At 48.0% G+C, this 19,307-nt stretch overlaps 1 protein-coding gene across 4 annotated transcripts in view; it reads right to left on the bottom strand.

Annotated features, from left to right (window-relative positions):
* LOC136632018 (NACHT, LRR and PYD domains-containing protein 3-like) overlaps positions 1 to 19,307 on the bottom strand; it is a 1,080,175-nt gene that overhangs the window by 45,082 nt on the left and 1,015,786 nt on the right. For all 4 annotated transcript variants that reach the window (XM_066606558.1, XM_066606556.1, XM_066606554.1 and 1 more), the window contains exon 7: positions 367 to 537. In XM_066606558.1, coding sequence (XP_066462655.1) covers positions 367 to 537 — 171 coding nt within the window. The remainder of the gene's footprint in view (positions 1 to 366; positions 538 to 19,307) is intronic.

Here is a 19,307-nt window from a genome sequence, read left to right as displayed (position 1 = left end):
GTGCCCCCACGTCTCATCCTGCACATGTATAACTTGTGCCCCCACATGTCTCATCCTGCACATGTATAACTTGTGCCCCCACATGTCTCATCCTGCACACGTATAACTTGTGCCCCCACAGGTCTCATCCAGTACATGTATAACGTGTATCCCCACGTCTCATCCTGTACATGTATAACTTGTATCCCGTCTCATCCTGTACATGTATAACGTGTATCCCCCCGTCTCATCCTGTACATGTATAACTTCTACCCCACATGTCTCATACTGTACATGTATAACTTGTGTCCCCCACATGTCTCATCCTGTACATGTATAACTTGTGTCCCCCACATGTCTCATCTTATACACATCTCTTATACTCACTGTAATTCCTCTATCCTGCAGGCTGGACTGGACAGAGCGTCCATCAAGTCACTGAAGTGAGGACCAGACAGATTGTTATCAGACAGGTCAAGTTTCTTCAGGGACGGGTTATTCCTTATTCCAGATGCCAACTGGGTGCAGGACGTGTCTGATAGATTATTATATGTCAAACTGTAAGAATAAGAAGATGAGATGAGGGTGGCGCGTCCACAGAGCATTAGTATAACATCTGTACATGGTGAAGGTAGAGAGAAAATGTCCCCAGCTGTTAGTAACCCCCATAAGTGTCATCACTAGAAGCCTCCTCTAGTGCGTGGATGTCAGGAATTTCGGCAGCTATATGATATGTCCATTGACAACTAATCAATTGTCTAGAAATACAGAGTTGCTGAATAATGTCCTCACTTTATGGCATGTCATAAATCAGTGATTATTGCAGCACATGGATGTACAATAGTCATTAATCCTGATGAAGGACCTTGTGTCAGCGGTCATTAGCAGCCACGGAGTCTTCTTCCTCTACTATGAATTGTAGCCTTAGTCTGTGTCTCCTATGTCCTCCAGTCACCTCCTATATTCACATGACAACATGTGGCTCTTCTGTCACTAACAGGATAACACTGAAGTGTATCGGTCACGACACCATGCATCATGACACATGATACCGACAAGTCTGCCGGGGTTGACTTATTTCCACTCACCCAATCCTTCACACATTGAAAGATGGAGCATAAGTCACACCCTGACATCGTGCTATATGCCCCAAGAATACTCACTACTACCAGTGACTGTTTTACTGCAAGGTAGGTAAGCCACCTAAATCCTGATCATATACTGCGTATCAGCACTCGCGGCACTCAAGCAATCAAAGTTACCTGCTTATCAGGGTCTAAAGGGTTTTTTTTTTTATATAGAGCAACAAGGATTGTTCTTCATAAAGTAATTTTTCACTGTAATGATTCTTATCTCTTTATTAAAAATAACTTTTAAGTGACTATTTTAAAAACAATAAGGCCGAACTGACAGACACACACTAAATCACTTTCACCAATCCGGTAGAAGGATAGATAATCTAGAAAATGCAGTAAGGAATGCTTCTGGAAAAAGTGATTGCAATTCATGCAGTATTGTAGTTGTCACCTAAATGGATGGGTGACATTCCAACACCGTCATCCAGGTAAGAGAAAACTGGTTCCTAACAAATGGAGAACCACAATAATCTTAGTCTATGTTCACTATGACTGACATTGTTGTGGTTCTCCATTTGTTAGGATCCTATTTTTCTCTTACCTTGATGACGATGTTTTCCATGTCAGCTCCAGTTTTATCCCATCGAGAGTGTTGAGCAACCCCAAGTGCCCAGCTAGTGAAATATCTTTGGCAAACTTCGGCATTGGCCCCTTAACTTTGTGGGGAACAATCAGCTGTCTCGACCTGTCAGTCTCAGACAGGGTGTTGTAGCAAGGTGTCTTGGGGTTTCCCGACTGGCATCAGTATGCGCAGCGGTCTGGAACTCCTGGCTCGGTGTGGCTAAAAGGGAAGCTACAGCAGAAACCTCACTGGGAGCCTCTACAATATTCTCTGGCCTGTCAGCTGGCTCAGTGCGATGGAGGTGAGTGCTCAAAACTTAGAGAGGCATCTGAGATATGAATACTGGGACAGCAGGTCACAGCTGGGGGTGGACTGGCCCGGGCTGACTAGGTCCTGGGATCACTCTGTGCACATAACATAGTATCATCACTAGACAGTCCTAGAGCATTAAGAGTCACACAACTACTACCAATCACCTCTTCCAGCTTCCTCAGGGTGACATATTGCTTCATCATCAGACAGAATTACATTACTGTAGAGTTCAGTGAGAACAAGCTGGCATTACTCGTTTCCACGGGGTCACAGATCACATTGTCATCACATAATTTTACATTACTTCTGTGATCTACGGGCTCATGAGGAACATATCACCTTGTGGTGATCATCAGTACTACACATTTCATCAGGCATTGGAGGATCCTCAGCAGCATTACTTAATTACTGATTTCTTCTATGTCACAGGTTACTTCAGCAAACTTTACAGTACTGCAGAGATCAGTGCGCTCGAAGGGGAAACACTACCTGCTCAGCATTATCCCTGCATACCTCACTGGGTCTTTGGGGGTCATCTACCACATATTAAGACAATAATAACCCCAGATTATTCAACAATACTACATTCATGGGAATATTCTCATTCTCCTACTTCCTTCATCCCCCTCCCCACACTTCAGACAAGGTACACATAGACCATCAGCAAAATATGGTTTGTTTCCCCAATTACTGTGACAGACGTGGTTTTCCCTGGGATTATATCCTCAGAGGTTTAGGACAGATGATGGTCAGCTCATTTCCTGTGCCTCTCAGTTCCAATGTGATGGTGTTACCCACAGTAATCTACTTTAGACTGTGGGTGGAATTAGGCAGAAAATCAGTAACAAACAGGAGGATGGGAAGCAGGTGGATTGATTAAGAAGGTAATATCTGGTGCTGATGTGTCTCACCTGGCTGCATGCAAACACCTGCAAGAATCAAATGTAGGCTTGGTGGGAGAAGGAGGGGCAGGTTCCCATGATAGTTAGTTGGCATGGGACAATGTGATAGTTTTTGCTTACGCCCTTGAAGCTGAAACTCCATGTGGAACATGCTGTAACATAGTTGACTACATAGACATCTGCAATCTGTGCAGTCTTGTCTAATACAAACAGTTGCACTTCCTACAGGAAACATGTAGAAACTAGTCTTTCACCATCAAGTCTTCTTGGTCCTCAAGCATAGTAATGGATAATCTACTGATCCATTGCTGGAGGATGTATCTCAGGCCATCTAACAGATCAGAGTAGCTATCCTTCGGTCCACAGTGGGATATCTGGAATCTTCTAGGATCAGGTTATACTTGTGGATCAGGGCTTGTTTGATAACCTCGTATTCTTCACTCTGGTCTCTCGGGAAAGCTGCAAACGCCTTTAGGATTTTCCCTCTTATCACTGATCACTGGGTATCTGGTACTAACGACAACTCTTTTTAAATCCCCTTAGGAGAGTCTCCAGGTCCCTATGTTTCTTCATAACAGGGATGTGTAGTTCTACGGGGTGGAATGCTGTGTGCTAACTCCAGTTACGCCTTTCACTCTCCCCGTCACTCAGCAGCCTTTTGTTCTGCCTGGACCTGTCTCTCTGCAGACTCTCGTTCCAACTCGCCTGGCACTCTGCAGATTCCTTCTCTGCGTGGCCTGCTTGGAGAAAAAGCTACAGCCATATATCAGTGAAAATCACCCATCTGTTTATTACCAATTAATAAATACAGTTATTAAAGTATAATACATTATGTATTACAGCAGAACTATAGGTAATGGCCGTAATATAATAAGGATACCAAAGTGTTTCATGTTTTATGTTTACTCCTCTGCCCTATTCATTTCTGGAAAAATAGGAGAAAAAAAAAGTGGAGCAACCCCAATGAAGGAATGAAAATGTAAGCTAAGAGTTTAGTTGTAAGGATATGATGAAAAAGCCTTTTTGCTTTTTGAAAGTGCAGCCCACCCTGTATAACAATATGCCCCAAGAGTAAGGCTGGGTTCACACGGGGCGGATTCCCGTCGGAAATCTCGCGGTTTGGCCGCAGCAAAACCCGCGAGATTTCCGCCGGGAGAACCGCCGCGGTTTAAGCCGCGGCGGCATTGAAGCGGTCCGGCCGCATGCATTTCCGTTGCGGCCGGCTCTCCCATAGAGGAGAGCGCGGCCGTAACATAAATAAACAAAAAACCGTCTGTAAACAGACATGCTCAATCTTTGGAAACCGCGGCTGCGGCGGCCGCAGCCGCGGTTTCAACCGGTTTTACCGCAACGGATTAGCCGTCCCGTGTGGACGAGGTTTCGGGGAAACCTCGTCCACATGGCTGGCTAATCCCGAGATTAGCGGCCGCGGGCGGTTTTGCCGCCGGCGGATCTGCTGCGGCAGAACCGCGGCAAATCCGCCCTGTGTGACCCCTGCCTAAATGTATAAAACTGCAAATACAAAAAGTGAAGAAAAAAAGCTTCCAAACTTTCAGAGAGGTGAATGTGGCGCAGATATAAATTACCGACCTTGGATAATTGTCGAAAGGATCTCAATTTATTAATAAAACCAGCATATAATCGCATTTCGAGAAGCATAGACCTCTTCCTCAGTACTCACTTGGATCACACTACATGAATTTATATAAAACCATGAAGAAATAGAAAATGGCTTTAATCGTGATTGGTGGGAAAGAGAACGTAGTTCAGAAAATGAACAAGTATGAGAAAGAAAATAAGGTGGGAGAAGTAATAATAAATATATGCATAATTATACCTGAAAATAGTAATATACAGCATCACTCAGGTCACCAGTATAAAAAAAAAATGAAATATACATAATTGTACTCAGTAAGAGAAACCAAGTAGTCTTGTAGATCTAATAGCTTTTAATGGCTAACAAAAATACATGATGTTATTGTGAGCTTTCAGACCTCTCAGGGTTCTTCCTCAGTTATTTCTTCAGAAGAGGTTTCAGTTCCATCTGTGCTTAGCAGAGTGTTATACATGGAACCTACATTAGGTTAATCCCATACATAAACTTTAAGGCTGCGCGCTTCAGCACTAAACTGTGACTTTTTCAAGCATATACTATAAGACAATACATACGGGTATTGTATAAAAGAACTTAGAATAGAGCATCCGTCACAAGCACTTCCTGGTGCCTGATGACTTAATCAATGGCGAGGAGGTTCCTCCTTGAGCGTAAACGCATCATGTGACCTAAACTTTATGAGATGCGATCTTTATGGAAAAAGAATGCTGGCTTTAGTCCGTATACCTAGAAGCAGGAAACTAACCTCCAATATATTACTGTTTACCGCTCGTAATGGATTGGCGATTAACACTGCTATTCGCTAACTAATGCATTATAAAATCAACAATGCAAGATAACTAGAGATGAGCGAGCACCAAAATGCTCGGGTGCTCGTTGATCGAGTCGAGCTTTCCGCGATGCTCGAGAGTTCGTTTCGAGTAACGAACCCCATTGAAGTCAATAGGCGACTCGAGCATTTTTGTATATGACCCATGCTCCGCTAAGGTTTTCATTTGTGAAAATCTTCAAAATCTACAAAAGTGATGAAAACGACACAGATACGGATAGGGCAGGCGAGGGGCAACATGCTGGGCTGCATCTCAGGCTCCCAGGTCCCACTATTAAGCCATAATAGCGGCAAGAGTGAGCCCCCCCCCCCCCCCAACAATTTTTACTTCGGACAAACCCTCATTAGCAAGGCACACCTTAGCTAAGCACCATACTACCTCCAACTAAGCACAAGCACTGCCTGCGGGACACACCGCTGCCTCTTCTCCTGGGTGACATGCTGCCCAACCCCCCCCCCCTCCGCATGACCCTGCGTCCGCAGCGCACACATAAGTGTCCCTGCGCAGCCTTCAGCTGCCCTCATGCCACATGCTGGCTGCATTGCATAGCCACACCACCCTCATGTCTATTTATAAGTGCGTCTGCCATGAGGAGGAACCGGAGTCACACACTGCAGAGGGTTAGCAGGGCCAGGCAGCGACCATCTTTAACCCACAGTGCAGTTGAGAATCAATGAGAAATTGATGTTCGATCTTCATTCCAATCCTGTGCCACCTCCGTCAGGAGCTGCAAATGTGGGCATGAGTTACATAGCAATGGGGAATCCATGTGCCCACACAGTGTTATTCTGTCTAGGTGTCAGATAGCTCAATCGACACCGCAAGGGGAGAGCCATCTGCACTCTGTCCCCTACCCAAGTCAGTCAGTGTCTTTGTGGCAGACAGGTGAAGCCCCGCGATGGGAACTAAGTGTGCACCCACAGCATGGGTGGGTCCCAGGAAGCCACCAACGGTACATAAATAAATCCCATTGCAGTGCCCCTCATAGCTGAGGTAACGTGAGATGAAATGCAGGTTGGCTTTGGCCCACACTGCATGCCCCGGTCAGTCTGGGTAATTAAGATTTGTCACGGATAGGACGAACTCCCCGATGGTAAGTCAGTGTGCACCCACAGCATGGGTGGCTCCCTGGAACCCACCGACGGTACATAAATTAATCCCATAGCAGTGCCCCGGATAGCTGAGGTAACATGAGATAAAATGCAGGTTGGCTTCGGCTCACCATCTGGGTAGACTCCTCAAAGTTTCCAAGGACCTGGCAGATGTCTGCCAACCAGGCCCACTCTTCTGTAAAGAATTGAGGAGGCTGACTCCCACTGCGCCGCCCATGTTGGAGTTGGTATTCCACTATAGCTCTACGCTGCTCGTAGAGCCTGGCCAACATGTGGAGCGTAGAGTTCCACCATGTGGGCACGTCGCACAGCAGTCGGTGCACTGGCAGATTAAACCAATGTTGCAGGGTGCGCAGGGTGGCAGCGTCCGTGTGGGACTTGCGGAAATGTGCGCAGAGCCGGCGCACCTTTCCGAGCAGGTCTGACAAGTGTGGGTAGCTTTTCAGAAAGCGCTGAACCACCAAATTAAAGACGTGGGCCAGGCATGGCACGTGCGTGAGGCTGCCGAGCTGCAGAGCCGCCACCAGGTTACGGCCGTTGTCACACTCGACCATGCCCGGTCGGAGGCTCAGCGGCGCAAGCCAGCAGTTCTCTCTGCTCTGTCAGACCATGCAACAGTTCGTGGGCCGTGTGCCACTTCTCTGCTAAGCTGAGTAGTTTCAGCACGGCCTGCTGGCGCTTGCCCACCGCTGTGCTGCCACGCCGCGCGACACCGACTGTTGGCAACGTGCTGCTGCTGCTGACACATCTGGATTGCGAGACAGAGGTTGCGTTGGAGGAGGAGGGTAGTTTAGTGGAGGAAGCATACACCGCCGAAAATACCACCACCGAGCTGGGGCCCGCAATTCTGGGGGTGGGTAGGACGTGAGTGGTCCCAGGCTCTGACTCTGTCCCAGCCTCCACTAAATTCACCCAATGTGCCGTCAGGGAGATATAGTGGCCCTGCCCGCCTGAGCTTGTCCACGTGTCCGTTGTTAAGTGAACCTTGGCAGTAACCGCGTTGGTGAGGGCGCGTACAATGTTGCGGGAGACGTGGTCGTGCAGGGCTGGGACGGCACATCGGGAAAAGTAGTGGCGACTGGGAACTGAGTAGCGCGGGGCCGCCGCCGCCATCATGTTTTTGAAAGCCTCCGTTTCTACAACCCTATACGGCAGCATCTCCAGGCTGATCAATTTGGCTATGTGCACGTTTAACGCTTGAGCGTGCGGGTGCGTGGCAGCGTACTTGCGCTTGCGCTCAAACACTTGCGCTAGCGACGGCTGGATGGTGCGCTGACAGACATTGGTGGATGGGGCCGAAGACAGCGGAGGTGAGGGTGTGGGAGCAGGCCAAGAGACGGTAGTGCCTGTGTCCTGAGAGGGGGGTTGGATCTCAGTGGCAGGTTGGGGCACAGGGGGAGAGGCAGTGGTGCAAACCGGAGGCGCTGAACGGCCTTCGTCCTACCTTGTGGGGTGCTTGGCCATCATATGTCTGCGCATGCTGGTGGTGGTGAGGCTGGTGGTGGTGGCTCCCCGGCTAATCTTGGCGCGACAAAGGTTGCACACCACTGTTCGTCGGTTGGCTGCACTCTCAGTGAAAAACTGCCAGACCTTTGAGCACCTCGGCCTCTGTAGGGTGGCATGGTGCGAGGGGGCGCTTTGGGATTATTCGGTCTGGCCCTGCCTCTACCCCTGGCCACCGCACTGCCTCTTCCAACCTGCCCTGCTGCTGCACTTGCCTCCCCCTCTGAAGACCTGTCCTCAGTAGGCTTAGCAAACCAGGTGGGGTCAGTCACCTCATCGTCCAGCTGCTCTTCCTCCGAATCCTCTGTGCGCTCCTCCCTCGGACTTACTCCAATTACTACTACCTGAGTGATAGACAACTGTGTCTCATGGTCATCGTCCTCCTCACCCACTGAAAGCTCTTGAGACAGTTGCCGGAAGTCCCCATCCTCATCCCCCGGACCCCGGGAACTTTCCAAAGGTTGGGCATCGGTCACAACAAACTCCTCCGGTGGGAGAGGAACCATTGCTGCCCATTCTGGGCAGGGGCCCGAGAACAGTTCCTAGGAGTCTGCCTGCTCCTCAGAATGTGTCATTGTAATGGAGTGAGGAGGCTGGGAGGAAGGAGGAGCAGCAGCCAGAGGATTCCGAGTTGCGCAGAAGTCTGGGTGGTCGATAGATTGCTGGATGCACTTTCTGCCATCCACGACAGGACCTGCTCACACTGCTCATTTTCTAATAAAGGTCTACCGCGTGGACCCATTAATTGTGAGATGAATGTGGGGACGCCAGAAACGTGCCTCTCTGCTAATCCCGTAGCAGTCAGCTGCGATACACCTGGATCAGGAGCTCGGCCTGTGCCCACACCCTGACTTGGGCCTCCGCGCCCTCGCCCGCTTCCATGTCCTCTAGGCCTACCCCTACCCCTCAGCATGGTGTATTACCAGTAGTGCAGAAACAGAACACTGTAATAAAATGTGCCGCTTATTGGCCTGTGGTTGGAGGCTGACTTCGCTTACGGAACGCACAGCAGAGCCAGGAAAGAATTTTGCGCAAGCCTGCTGTAACACTTAGCTGGCTGCGTATTAATTAGGACAACTACCCCCAGCAGAGACGCAGTACACTGAGGATGGTCACAGGCAGCCCAAATAGATTTTTTTTTCCCAAATTTTTTTGGAAAAGCCCACTGGCTATATAGACAGTATATCTCTTTCACCTTTTTCAATGTCCCTGCCTCACCACTACTGGCCGTAGACTATGTAAAATTACTGCAGACTGTTTCCCTCTGGACGGGATGACAGCGGTGATGTAACGGCCAACGCAGAGCCAGGAAAGAATTTTGCGCAAGCCTGCTGTAACACTTAGCTGGCTGCGTATTAATTAGGACAACTACCCCCAGCAGAGACGCAGTACACTGAGGACGGTCACAGGCAGCCCAAATAGATTTTTTTTTTCCCAAATTTTTTTGGAAAAGCCCACTGCCTATATAGACAGTATATCTCTTTCACCTTTTTCACTGTCCCTGCCTCACCACTACTGGCCCTAGACTATGTAAAATTACTGCAGACTGAGGACGCAATGCTCTGCATGGCCGATATACAAAAAAAAATGTGCAACACTGCAAAAAGTAGCCTCAACAGTACTGCACACGGTCAGATGTGGCCCTAAGAAGGACCGTTGGGGTTCTTGAAGCCTAAAATCACTCCTAACACTCTCCCTATAGCAGCTCCAGCATCAGCAGCACTTTCCCTGAGCTATGTCAGAATGCATCTGTGGCGAGCCGCGGGAGGGGCTGATTTATATACTCGGGTGACACCTGATCTCGCCAGCCACTCACTGCAGGGGGGTGGTATAGGGCTTGAACGTCGCAGGGGGGAGTTGTAATGCCTTCCCTGTCTTTCTATTGGCCAGAAAAGCGCGCTAACGTCTCAGAGATGAAAGTGAAAGTAACTCGAACACCGCGTGGTGCTCGTTTCGAATAACGAGCATCTCGAACGCGCTAATACTCGAACGAGTATCAAGCTCGGACGAGTACATTCGCTCATCTCTAGTTATCATGTTATTTATTTTCTGAACTGAACGCCGTAAAAATGAAATCCAATCCCACTTTAAAAAAAAAATAATAAAAAGTTATACAATACATAAAACCAAAAATGACGCCATTAAAAAAAAATACAAATTTGCTTGCAAAAAACTAGCCCTCATATAGCCATGTTGATAAAAAAATTAAAAAGTTATTGCTCCTGGAATACAATATTAAAAAAAAAGGAAAAAATTGGTTGGCCAATAAGGCACAAACAGGCTTTATCACTAAAGGGTTAATACCTCTATTCCTCCTGTAACAAGCAGGGGGTTCACTCACTTCTGGATCGCTGTCCACACGGTTAGGAAGTAGCGCACCTCACACGAAAATATCCTCCGGCAGACTAAAATTCCTCTTAACTCTGGCTCCTGCCAGCCTTTATTCACAGCACATCACAGATCATAAACAGTCCATACAGCTTTAGGGTTCACAACCCACAGGGTCCCATCACCAACCCCACCTAGGGTATCTGGAGGGCGTCTTCCTTTGTCAGGCAGGGTGGCAAGCCCAACTGGTCCACACCAGACCTTGGGCTAACAGCCCCCCCCCCCCCCCCCCCCCCAGCTCCCCTGAGCTGTCTCTCTGTCTCTCTCAGCCAATGTCTTCCTTTCTGGCAGGAAGTGGCTCCTTTTGTAGTCAATTCTTGTGACACCCATCTGGTTTAACCACTATCTTTATTTCCCAGGTATAAGAATACCTGTCCTGCTACATATCTCCCCCCCCCCCCTCCCTCTTGATATTACCTGCACCACACTTTTTCTTTTGGCCCTACAGAGTAAAAACTCCAAGCTCGGGCGTCTCTCGCCCTAACTGGCACTTTCTCAAATTCGGCTCTCACTTTCTTAATTTTTATCTCCTTTTTAAAATTCTTCAACAGGATTTTCTCTCTTGCTTGCTGTCTGAACTGGGTCCTAGACCTTTCTAGTCTCTGAACCTTCTTTTCAGCAATATGACACTTTGACTTCCAGAGTTTCAACTTCACGCTTAAATCTTAGCGGACTTATGAAACACTGCTTTTTCTTCCGACACTACTTACAGGGTGCACGTGAAAGTTAGCGCTTCAGTCTCTTTCTTAATATTCTACAACAGGGTCTTCATTTCTGCTACTGGTTGTTGGAATACACTTTAAGCTTTTCCCGTATCAGTGTTCTCTTCTCAGCATCTGTCTTGGCGCTAATCCAGTCTTGTTAAGTCGTTCTTTTGCATCTTCAGGAGACATTTGATTTCTCCTCAGTAAACCACTGTTCAGACAACTTCTGCTTCTTTTCCCAGATGGACACAAACTGACATTGGTAACCAAGCTCCAAACTAATATCTTCTACCTCGTGCTGAAGGCTCACTGTAAGCTACTCCAATTCATCATAGACATCAGTATGAGGGGGGGGGGGGGGGGGACTGCTGATTTATAGCTTCCAATTCTTCTAGGATTTTGCTCTCTTGCTCTTCAACCGTGACCCAGTATGCATGGTCCTCATCCCTTTACTTTTCCATATATTACACCTGAGCCTGAAGTATTGCAAACTACTTTGACAGCAGCCAACAAGGGGCGAGAGGGGGAGAGAAGGTGGAGGGAGTTTAGCAGAGATGCTGCTAAACTCCCTCCCATCTCCCTTTACCAAGTAATCATGGCAATTTAAGTTCCCATATAAGTATATGGGAGCTGCTGGCAGGGAAAAGGCTAGGGACTTTAGCAGCGGCTTTCACTGCTAAACTCCCTCCGCTCTGTTGGTCGGCAGCTCCCAAAGGCTTCTATTGGAGCTTCTATTGCCACAATTGGCCAGCAAAGGGAAGGGGAGTGAGGCAGAGAGAGTTCAGCATCTCCGGACAATGGAATTCTGGGGTGCGGCACACCTGGCCATGTGAATGGGCGAGAAAACATGAGCTTTAGCCCATTCACATCTTTCTCTCATTCATGCGATTTTTGTCCACCCGTGTGAGAGACTCCTGAGGGCCCATTGACATGTACATTTATTTCACAGGCAGCATACGGACTCATTATAGCCAATGAAGCTATTCCCAGGCATGTCTTCATACAGACAATATTGCAGCGTGTCCTATTCAGGTCTGTATCAGGGACCAGGATTATACATGCCATGCCCTCCGCCCGCGGCGATTGCACAGTGTTTGTCTATATGTTGTCTGTTGCTAGTTGTGTCCGAGAAGCTCAGGCAGGCCTGCACACACCAGTGTGAATGGGCTCTTACTAAACAAACTGAAAACAAGGTCTGAATGCCAGGATTATTTGTTACTCCAAAAAACATGGAATAAAAAGTGATCCAAATGTTGTATTTCTGAGCAAGGAGAGCAGTCACAGGGAGAAGCAGCTCCTTTGTCATAGCAGGAAAAAAACTGATATGTGCCTGTTTCCCAGACCTCCACTTCTGTGGACCACCTGAAGGAGACCCTCCTAAGCAGCTGGGCAACAGAGAGGGAGTTCATCTACATCACAGCCTCTCGGGCCTACTGAGAAGGGAGAAGCCAGGACCTCAATTTTAGAAGCATCCACTAGAGCAACAACCCAGAGCCAGTATAATCCAACAACAATCCAAAGCCAGTGCAGCAGGGTCACATACCTGCACATGGCCCCTGGATGAAAATGAGAAGGCGGTAGTGCTAGGACAATGAATTAGCGGGGGGAGTGCTGAGACACGGGCGCCCCTGATCCTAGTCAGAGGGGACTGTGCGGGTGGAGCAGGGGGAAACACCAGAGGGGGCAGTGAGAGCTCAGGCCTGGCAGTACCCAGCATAGAGGTCCCAGGTGACCCAGGAAGTGGAGGAGCCATCCTGTGTGTCTGGCCGGCGGCCAGCAGTGAGCCCGCACACATAACACCTGCTGGACATTAGGGACACTTGCTGCAGATCCTGAGGCTCTCTGCACTGAGCCTCCACAGCTGCTTAGGTGAGGAGAAAGGGAGGAAAATCAGAAGTACACTGTGACAGTGCCCCAACATATAAGGGTGTAGCTGCCTCCCTCGCCGGTTCTGCTCTGCTCATCACTGGCCTGTTAAAATTAAGTGAGAACACCTGCAGACTTCCTGCTTCCCAGCCTGCACAGACCCCCATATACTCCTGTCCACTGACTTCTGACCTGCTCTCTGCTGACATCTAGTGGTGATGTGGTCCCACTGGCATTACTACACTATGAATATGTCTCAGCAGCTATCCATTAAGTATTAAACCACCAGTGATTCCCCCTGCAGTATAAGCGCAAGCCTGCAGATATCTCCTACTGTATCCCTCCAATGTAATAACACCCACTAAACAAGCTAAAGCTGTGAACAAGCTGCAATAATTCGCCTGGCCCAGCACCCCAATGGACTCCCGATCTAATGAACCCCGCAGCCCACAAGGCACGGTATTATTGTATTATGTCACCACCAGAAGTTAGGGGTGGCGATGTAATACAACACTGTCTAAAAAAGGTCACACCCCCAGCTTGTGATTGGCTGGGGGCGTGTTCTGTCAGCAAAGTGCAGTCTTCAGGACTGTACCACCAGGAGTGGCGGCGGCACTAACTGTGAGCGGGGAACCGGGTGCCAGGGAGCAGAGACGCAGCAGTGCCCACAATGCAGCAGACATAAGACGACTGCCACGGACCACTCAGGCAGCGAACGGGTGAGCTGGGTAGCAGCCGACAAGGAGCAGACAGCCACCGGTAGCATGCAGCAGTAAAGCGGAGGACGGGATAGAGGCGTGATTCGTTGGGCGGCTGGAAGCCATAGCAGAGAAGTGGCACGTGACCAAACAGAGGTACAGCACACAAGGGCTGAGGAGCAGTGAGATGCCAGGCAGCAGCTCCGGGGACAGTGAGAGGTGCAGCGTGTGATTTTTGCCGGCCCTGGAGGCTTAGGGTGAAGGTTAGTGTTCTTCTCATGCTTAGATTCACAGGTCTGCAAAAAAAACTTTTTTAAAAATTGTTTTGATTTTGTTAAATCATCTTTATGTAGTTTTTTGCACAGATTTCAAAAATGACATGGGTTTTTTTCTATCACGTAAGGCTTGCCTACAAAATAAAGTTGAAGTATTTGGAAAAAATACAAAAAACTGAATTCTTTTTATTTGTTTTTATTATTTTAACATGAAGTAAAAGCAAAAAAAAAACAACAATACCTAGCTAAAATAAGCATAATAGTGATACACATGTGTTGCAAAGTTATTATAAGTCTTTGTAAAAACGTTTTCTTTTTCCATCAAAGCTTCTTTTGGTACTTTTTCGGCTGTGTTCTTGTGAATTTTTCCTTTTTAACATCCAACAGTAGTCTGCCATCATGTTGACATTCCATCGACCTTGGTATCTGCGCTCCATTTCTTTTAGATCTTGATGGAAACGTTCTCCTTGTTCCTCACTTACAGCCCCAAGATTTTCTGGAAAGTAGTCCAGATGTGAGTGAAGGAAATGGACTTTGACACTCATGTTGCAGCCCAAGATTTTGTAGTTTTGTAACAATTCAGCAAACAAAGTTTTGTAGTTTGGGTCTTTTTTATTTCCAAGAAAGCCTGTTACAACAAGTTTAAATGAATTCCAGGCATTTTTTTCTTCCATTTCCATTTTAGTGACAAAGATTTCATCTTTTAAAAGTTTTCTTATGTCAGGCCCAACAAAGACTCCCTCTTTCAGCTTAGCATCTGATAGACCAGGAAACTGTTCACAAAGATACTTGAAACACTCTCCTTCTTTGTGTAATGCTTTTACAAACTGTTTCATTAGTCCCAATTTGATATGAAGTGGTGGAAGTAAGATCTTTTTAGGATCCACTAAACTTTGTCTTTCAACATTTTTAACTCCAGGAATAAGAGCCTTTCTGATTGGCCAGGTCTGCTTGACATAGTGTTGTTTCCTGTCACGGCTATCCCATTCACAGAGGAAACATGGAAACTTTGTGTAACCACTTTGTTGACCTAGTAACATGGAAATAACTTTCAAATCCCCACAAATGGTCCATTTATGGTCAGTGTAGCTGAGCTTATTAAGAACAAGCCCAAGATTTTCATAGCATTCTTTCAAATGGACTGAGTGTCCAACAGGCACAGAAGCATATTGGTTACCATTGTGAAGAAGTACGGCTTTCAAACCTTTTTGACGAATCTATGAAAAGTCTCCATTCCTCTGGGTCATACGTTATGTTGAACATTTCCATGATTCCAGGTACATTGTTGCAGAAAACTAGTTCACCCTCTTGTGTAAAAAAAAAGGGACAAATTCTTTTTCTCTAAGTCGGTACCATGAAAATGAAACACCGGAGGCTAACATATGTCTTTCTTTAAGTCTAGACCCTAACACTTCCGCTGAATCCTTTGGTAGGCCCAGATCTTGTACTAAATCGTTCAAGTCTGATTGAGAGAAAAGTTCAGGGTCATTGGTACCTGGATCAATTCACAGAAGATCCCTTAAAACTAGCTAATATTTCCCAGATGTCCTTGTATCCTTCTCCGCAATTGTTGCACAGTCTTCCCGACGTAGTTTTTTGGGCAACTGCATGTGGCCATGTAGATCACGTTGCTGGTTTTACAATTGATGTAATCACGGATCTCGTATGAAGTATTGGTGACAGCGCTTGTGAAGGTAGAACTCCTCAGGTTGGATTCGCATATCGAGCAATCGCCACATGGAAAGGTTCCTTTCGTTTCTCTTTTATTAAGCCACATAGTTTCAGGTTGACGAGGGACTAGGTGACTATGGACAAGTCGATCTCTCAAATTTCTTGCTCGTCGGAATGTAATGGATGGTGTAGTGGTGATGAAGTCTCGAATATCCTCATCATCCCTCAGGATACCCCAATATCGTTGGAGCACATTCCTGATTGACCTTGCCCCGGTATCGTAAGTGCCTATGATGCGGATAGTATCTGAGGTGTCCTTCTTTCGGGGAACTAATAGTGCTGCTCTATGTATAGATTGTCCCTCTAATGGGAAGTTCCTATGGCACAAGAACCGCATAGCCATACCTGAGACGTACAAACTGAGTCGAAAATTATACTTCCTTTATATGGTAAACACCGTGACCTTTACCAGCACGTGTGTTCTGTTCATTGTTGTTTTGTCTTTGTCTTACTTTTTCATCAGTTGATGAGTGTCTTGAGCCCAAAGTGTGTGTTTTAATGTAAAAGTAATAAAATATTATAGTTTTAAGGGATCTTCTGTGAATTGGGCATTTTATAAATTAGTTCCCTCTGCCTCTGTGATTCTCTTGGTACCTGGATCATAGCTGTCATCATTATTGCTGCTACTATGTGACATTTGGTCTAAATCGTCTAAAATATTGTCCAGGGTATCCGGAGGTGAAGGAATAGGCAAGTCAGGTCCATGAGGAACAGGGCGAATAGCCGAACGTATGTTGGTTGGGTATGAAATGTCCTTCCTGTTTTTTTAAATTGAAACCTTGCACTGAACAAGAACAAAAATAACAGTCATCACTGTGATTTTTAGGCTCTCTCCAAACCATGGGTACTCCAAAACGAAATGATTTCTTCTTACCTTGAAACCATTGTCTCAGTTCTTCAACACACACAGAACACACTATATGGGGAGCCCAAGATTTATCTTGGTCCCCTAATTTCATACCAAAGTATGCAAAATACACCTTCTGAACAAAATTAGAAATGTTCCTTTGTTGCTTCTTGACGGTATAAGACCCACAAATATAACAGAAACAGTTAGGAGAGTTGACACATCTTCTAGTAGCCATTTCTTCTAAATACCGTATCACAAAAAACTGTTTGATGCGTACACCACAGTGGCTGGCTCCACACTGAGTCACTGACTGCAGTCAAGGTCACGCCTAGCAGACAGTTTAGATTCATTGTCGTACGCGTACCAAACCTGAAAAACCTTGAAAATAAAAACATTTCAGGTGAAATTTGTGACTTATCTAGGGGTGATGGAATTTTTTCACTATTTTTACCGTAATCAGATCAAAAAATACTGTTAAACCCACTGTCAGAACCTGCAACTCTCGGGGCCGCCGTGCCCGCACCACCGGTCCTGCCACCCGGGCTACAGGAGTGCGGCGTAGGGGAGCCCCGGTTCTGGTGATCTCCCCGGGCCGCTGTAAGACTGGTCGCCGCCGGGTTGCTAGGGAGGCAGCTGGTGCTTCTAGTCACTTGACTACCAGGCTGGCTTCCCTAGTAACGGTCTGTGCTGCAAGACTGGGGGCGTGCCCCCAGCACCTCCCTGATTAGCCCTGCTGCTGTCAGGCTCCCCGCCCCAATCAGCTTCTGGGGCGGGAGCACTGACAGCATTTAAATATGTGTGTTTTCCTGTCAGGCGTTGCCAGTGTTAGTTTGGTTCTCCAGCTACACCCGCGTTTATCCTGACTGCTCTTGTGACCTCGGCTTTTCTGACACCTGCTTTTGGATTTGACTACGTTTTTGCCTGACCCCTCCGTACTGCGTACCCTCTTGTTGCCTACCCGGATTGTCTGACCATTCTACCGTTGTTTTGTCTCAGTGTCTGTTTGTCTCCCGTGTCCCGCTTCCCTAGTGAGGGTAGGGACCGTCGCCCAGTTGTCGCCCTGGGGGTTAGCCCAGGGGGGCAAGTAGGCAGGGACAGGGGTTGCGGGATATCTCAGGGACCCCCATATCCCGGACACTGTCCTGACAGTAACACTGGCCGAACGAAGGTCAGACCCCTGCATCCGCCCGGCAACTTTGAGCCCCTCGATGGAGGCCGTGGCGGCTGTAGCGAACCAGGTCCAGGTTCTTACGACCCTTGCCCAGGACCTAACAGCCCGCTTGCAGCCACAGGAACAAGTGGCAGCTGCAGGTCCCATGCAGCCCTCGTCCGCTCCAGGAACAATGTCAGAACCTCGAGCCACGCTTCCGGATTGCTTCTCCGGAGAGAGAGATCAGTTCTTTGCATTTAGAGAGAGCTGCAAGCTCTACTTTGATCTTCGCCCCCACTCCTCTGGTACGGAATACCAGAAGGTGGGAATCGTAATTACCCGCCTGAGGGGAGAACCCCAAAATTGGGCTTTCTCGCTACCAGCTGGCTCTCCAGCCCGACTATCCCTTGACGCCTTTTTCTCCGCCCTGGGTCAAATTTATGACGAACCCGACCGGGCGGGCTACGCAGTCTCCAAACTTCTGGCCCTGCGCCAGGGTTGTAAAGTGGCGGAGGACTACTGTTCCCAATTCCGTCAACATTGTACGGAATCCGGGTGGAACGATGCCGCCCTAAAAGACTTATTTTTGACCGGTCTGTCTGAGGGTCTCAAGGACCTACTTGTGGCCCACCCAGAGCCTAGAACCCTGGAGCAAGCCATGTCGCTGGCTATTCGAGCCGACCGACGTTTGAGGGCCAGACACGCCGCTCGGACCACCCCACTCCCCACGTTTACTTCTTCGACTGACCCGACCTTTTACCCTCCCACCACCGAGGCCATGGAGCTGGGAGCCATGAACCCCAAGCAACGACGGGAACACCGCCTGAAGAAGAACCTCTGCTTCTACTGTGGGGAGCCGGGTCACCGCATTGCTACCTGCGCTAAGAAGCCACGGCAGGAAGAACTCCCGCTCCTGGGCAGTTGTCGGGGGGACTGTCTAGGAGCCAAGGTACTCCCTGTGTTGTCCAAAATGTTAGTGCCTTGCACCCTAGAATTTCATGCTTTCCACCGTACTGGGCAAGCCTTTGTGGATTCTGGGGCTGCGGCTAATTTTGTTAACTTTAATTTCGTTGCCCAACTGTCCGGGGTTTTGTTACGTTTAGAGACTCCGATTCTGGTTTCGGGAGTGGACTCCACTCCATTGCAAGCAGGGGTGGTTAATCTGGTTACCCCTGAAGTAAGGTTTACTATAGGAGCCTTACACGTGGAAACCTGCAACTTTCTAGTGATGAGAGATTTGTCTGTGGACGTCGTCCTAGGCCTCCCCTGGCTCCGGGAGCACAACCCGGTAGTAAATTGGGACACGTTGGAACTGGTAAAGTGGGGTCCCCGCTGTGCCAACCACCTTTGTGCGGTGAAGGTGGGAATCTCCACCTGCGAGGGGAGCCCCCTACCAGAATACTTCTCCGAGTTTTCCGACGTGTTCTCCAAACAACTATCTGAAGCTCTGCCCCCTCATAGGGAATGGGACTGTAAAATAGACTTGATTCCTGGGGCCAAACTTCCTAAGGGCCGCATTTATAACGTTACGGTTCCAGAGAGAGAATCCATGAGGGACTATATCCAGGACAGCCTGGCCAAGGGGCACATCCGGCCCTCAGAATCCCCGGTGGGTGCCGGGTTTTTCTTCGTTGAGAAGAAGGATGGGGGTCTCCGGCCCTGTATTGACTATAGAGAGCTAAATAAAATCACAG

Source organism: Eleutherodactylus coqui, chromosome 6 (genome assembly GCF_035609145.1).
Source record: "Eleutherodactylus coqui strain aEleCoq1 chromosome 6, aEleCoq1.hap1, whole genome shotgun sequence".
NCBI classification, from domain to species: Eukaryota; Metazoa; Chordata; class Amphibia; order Anura; family Eleutherodactylidae; genus Eleutherodactylus; species Eleutherodactylus coqui.
This window is presented reverse-complemented; position numbering and strand designations above follow the sequence as displayed.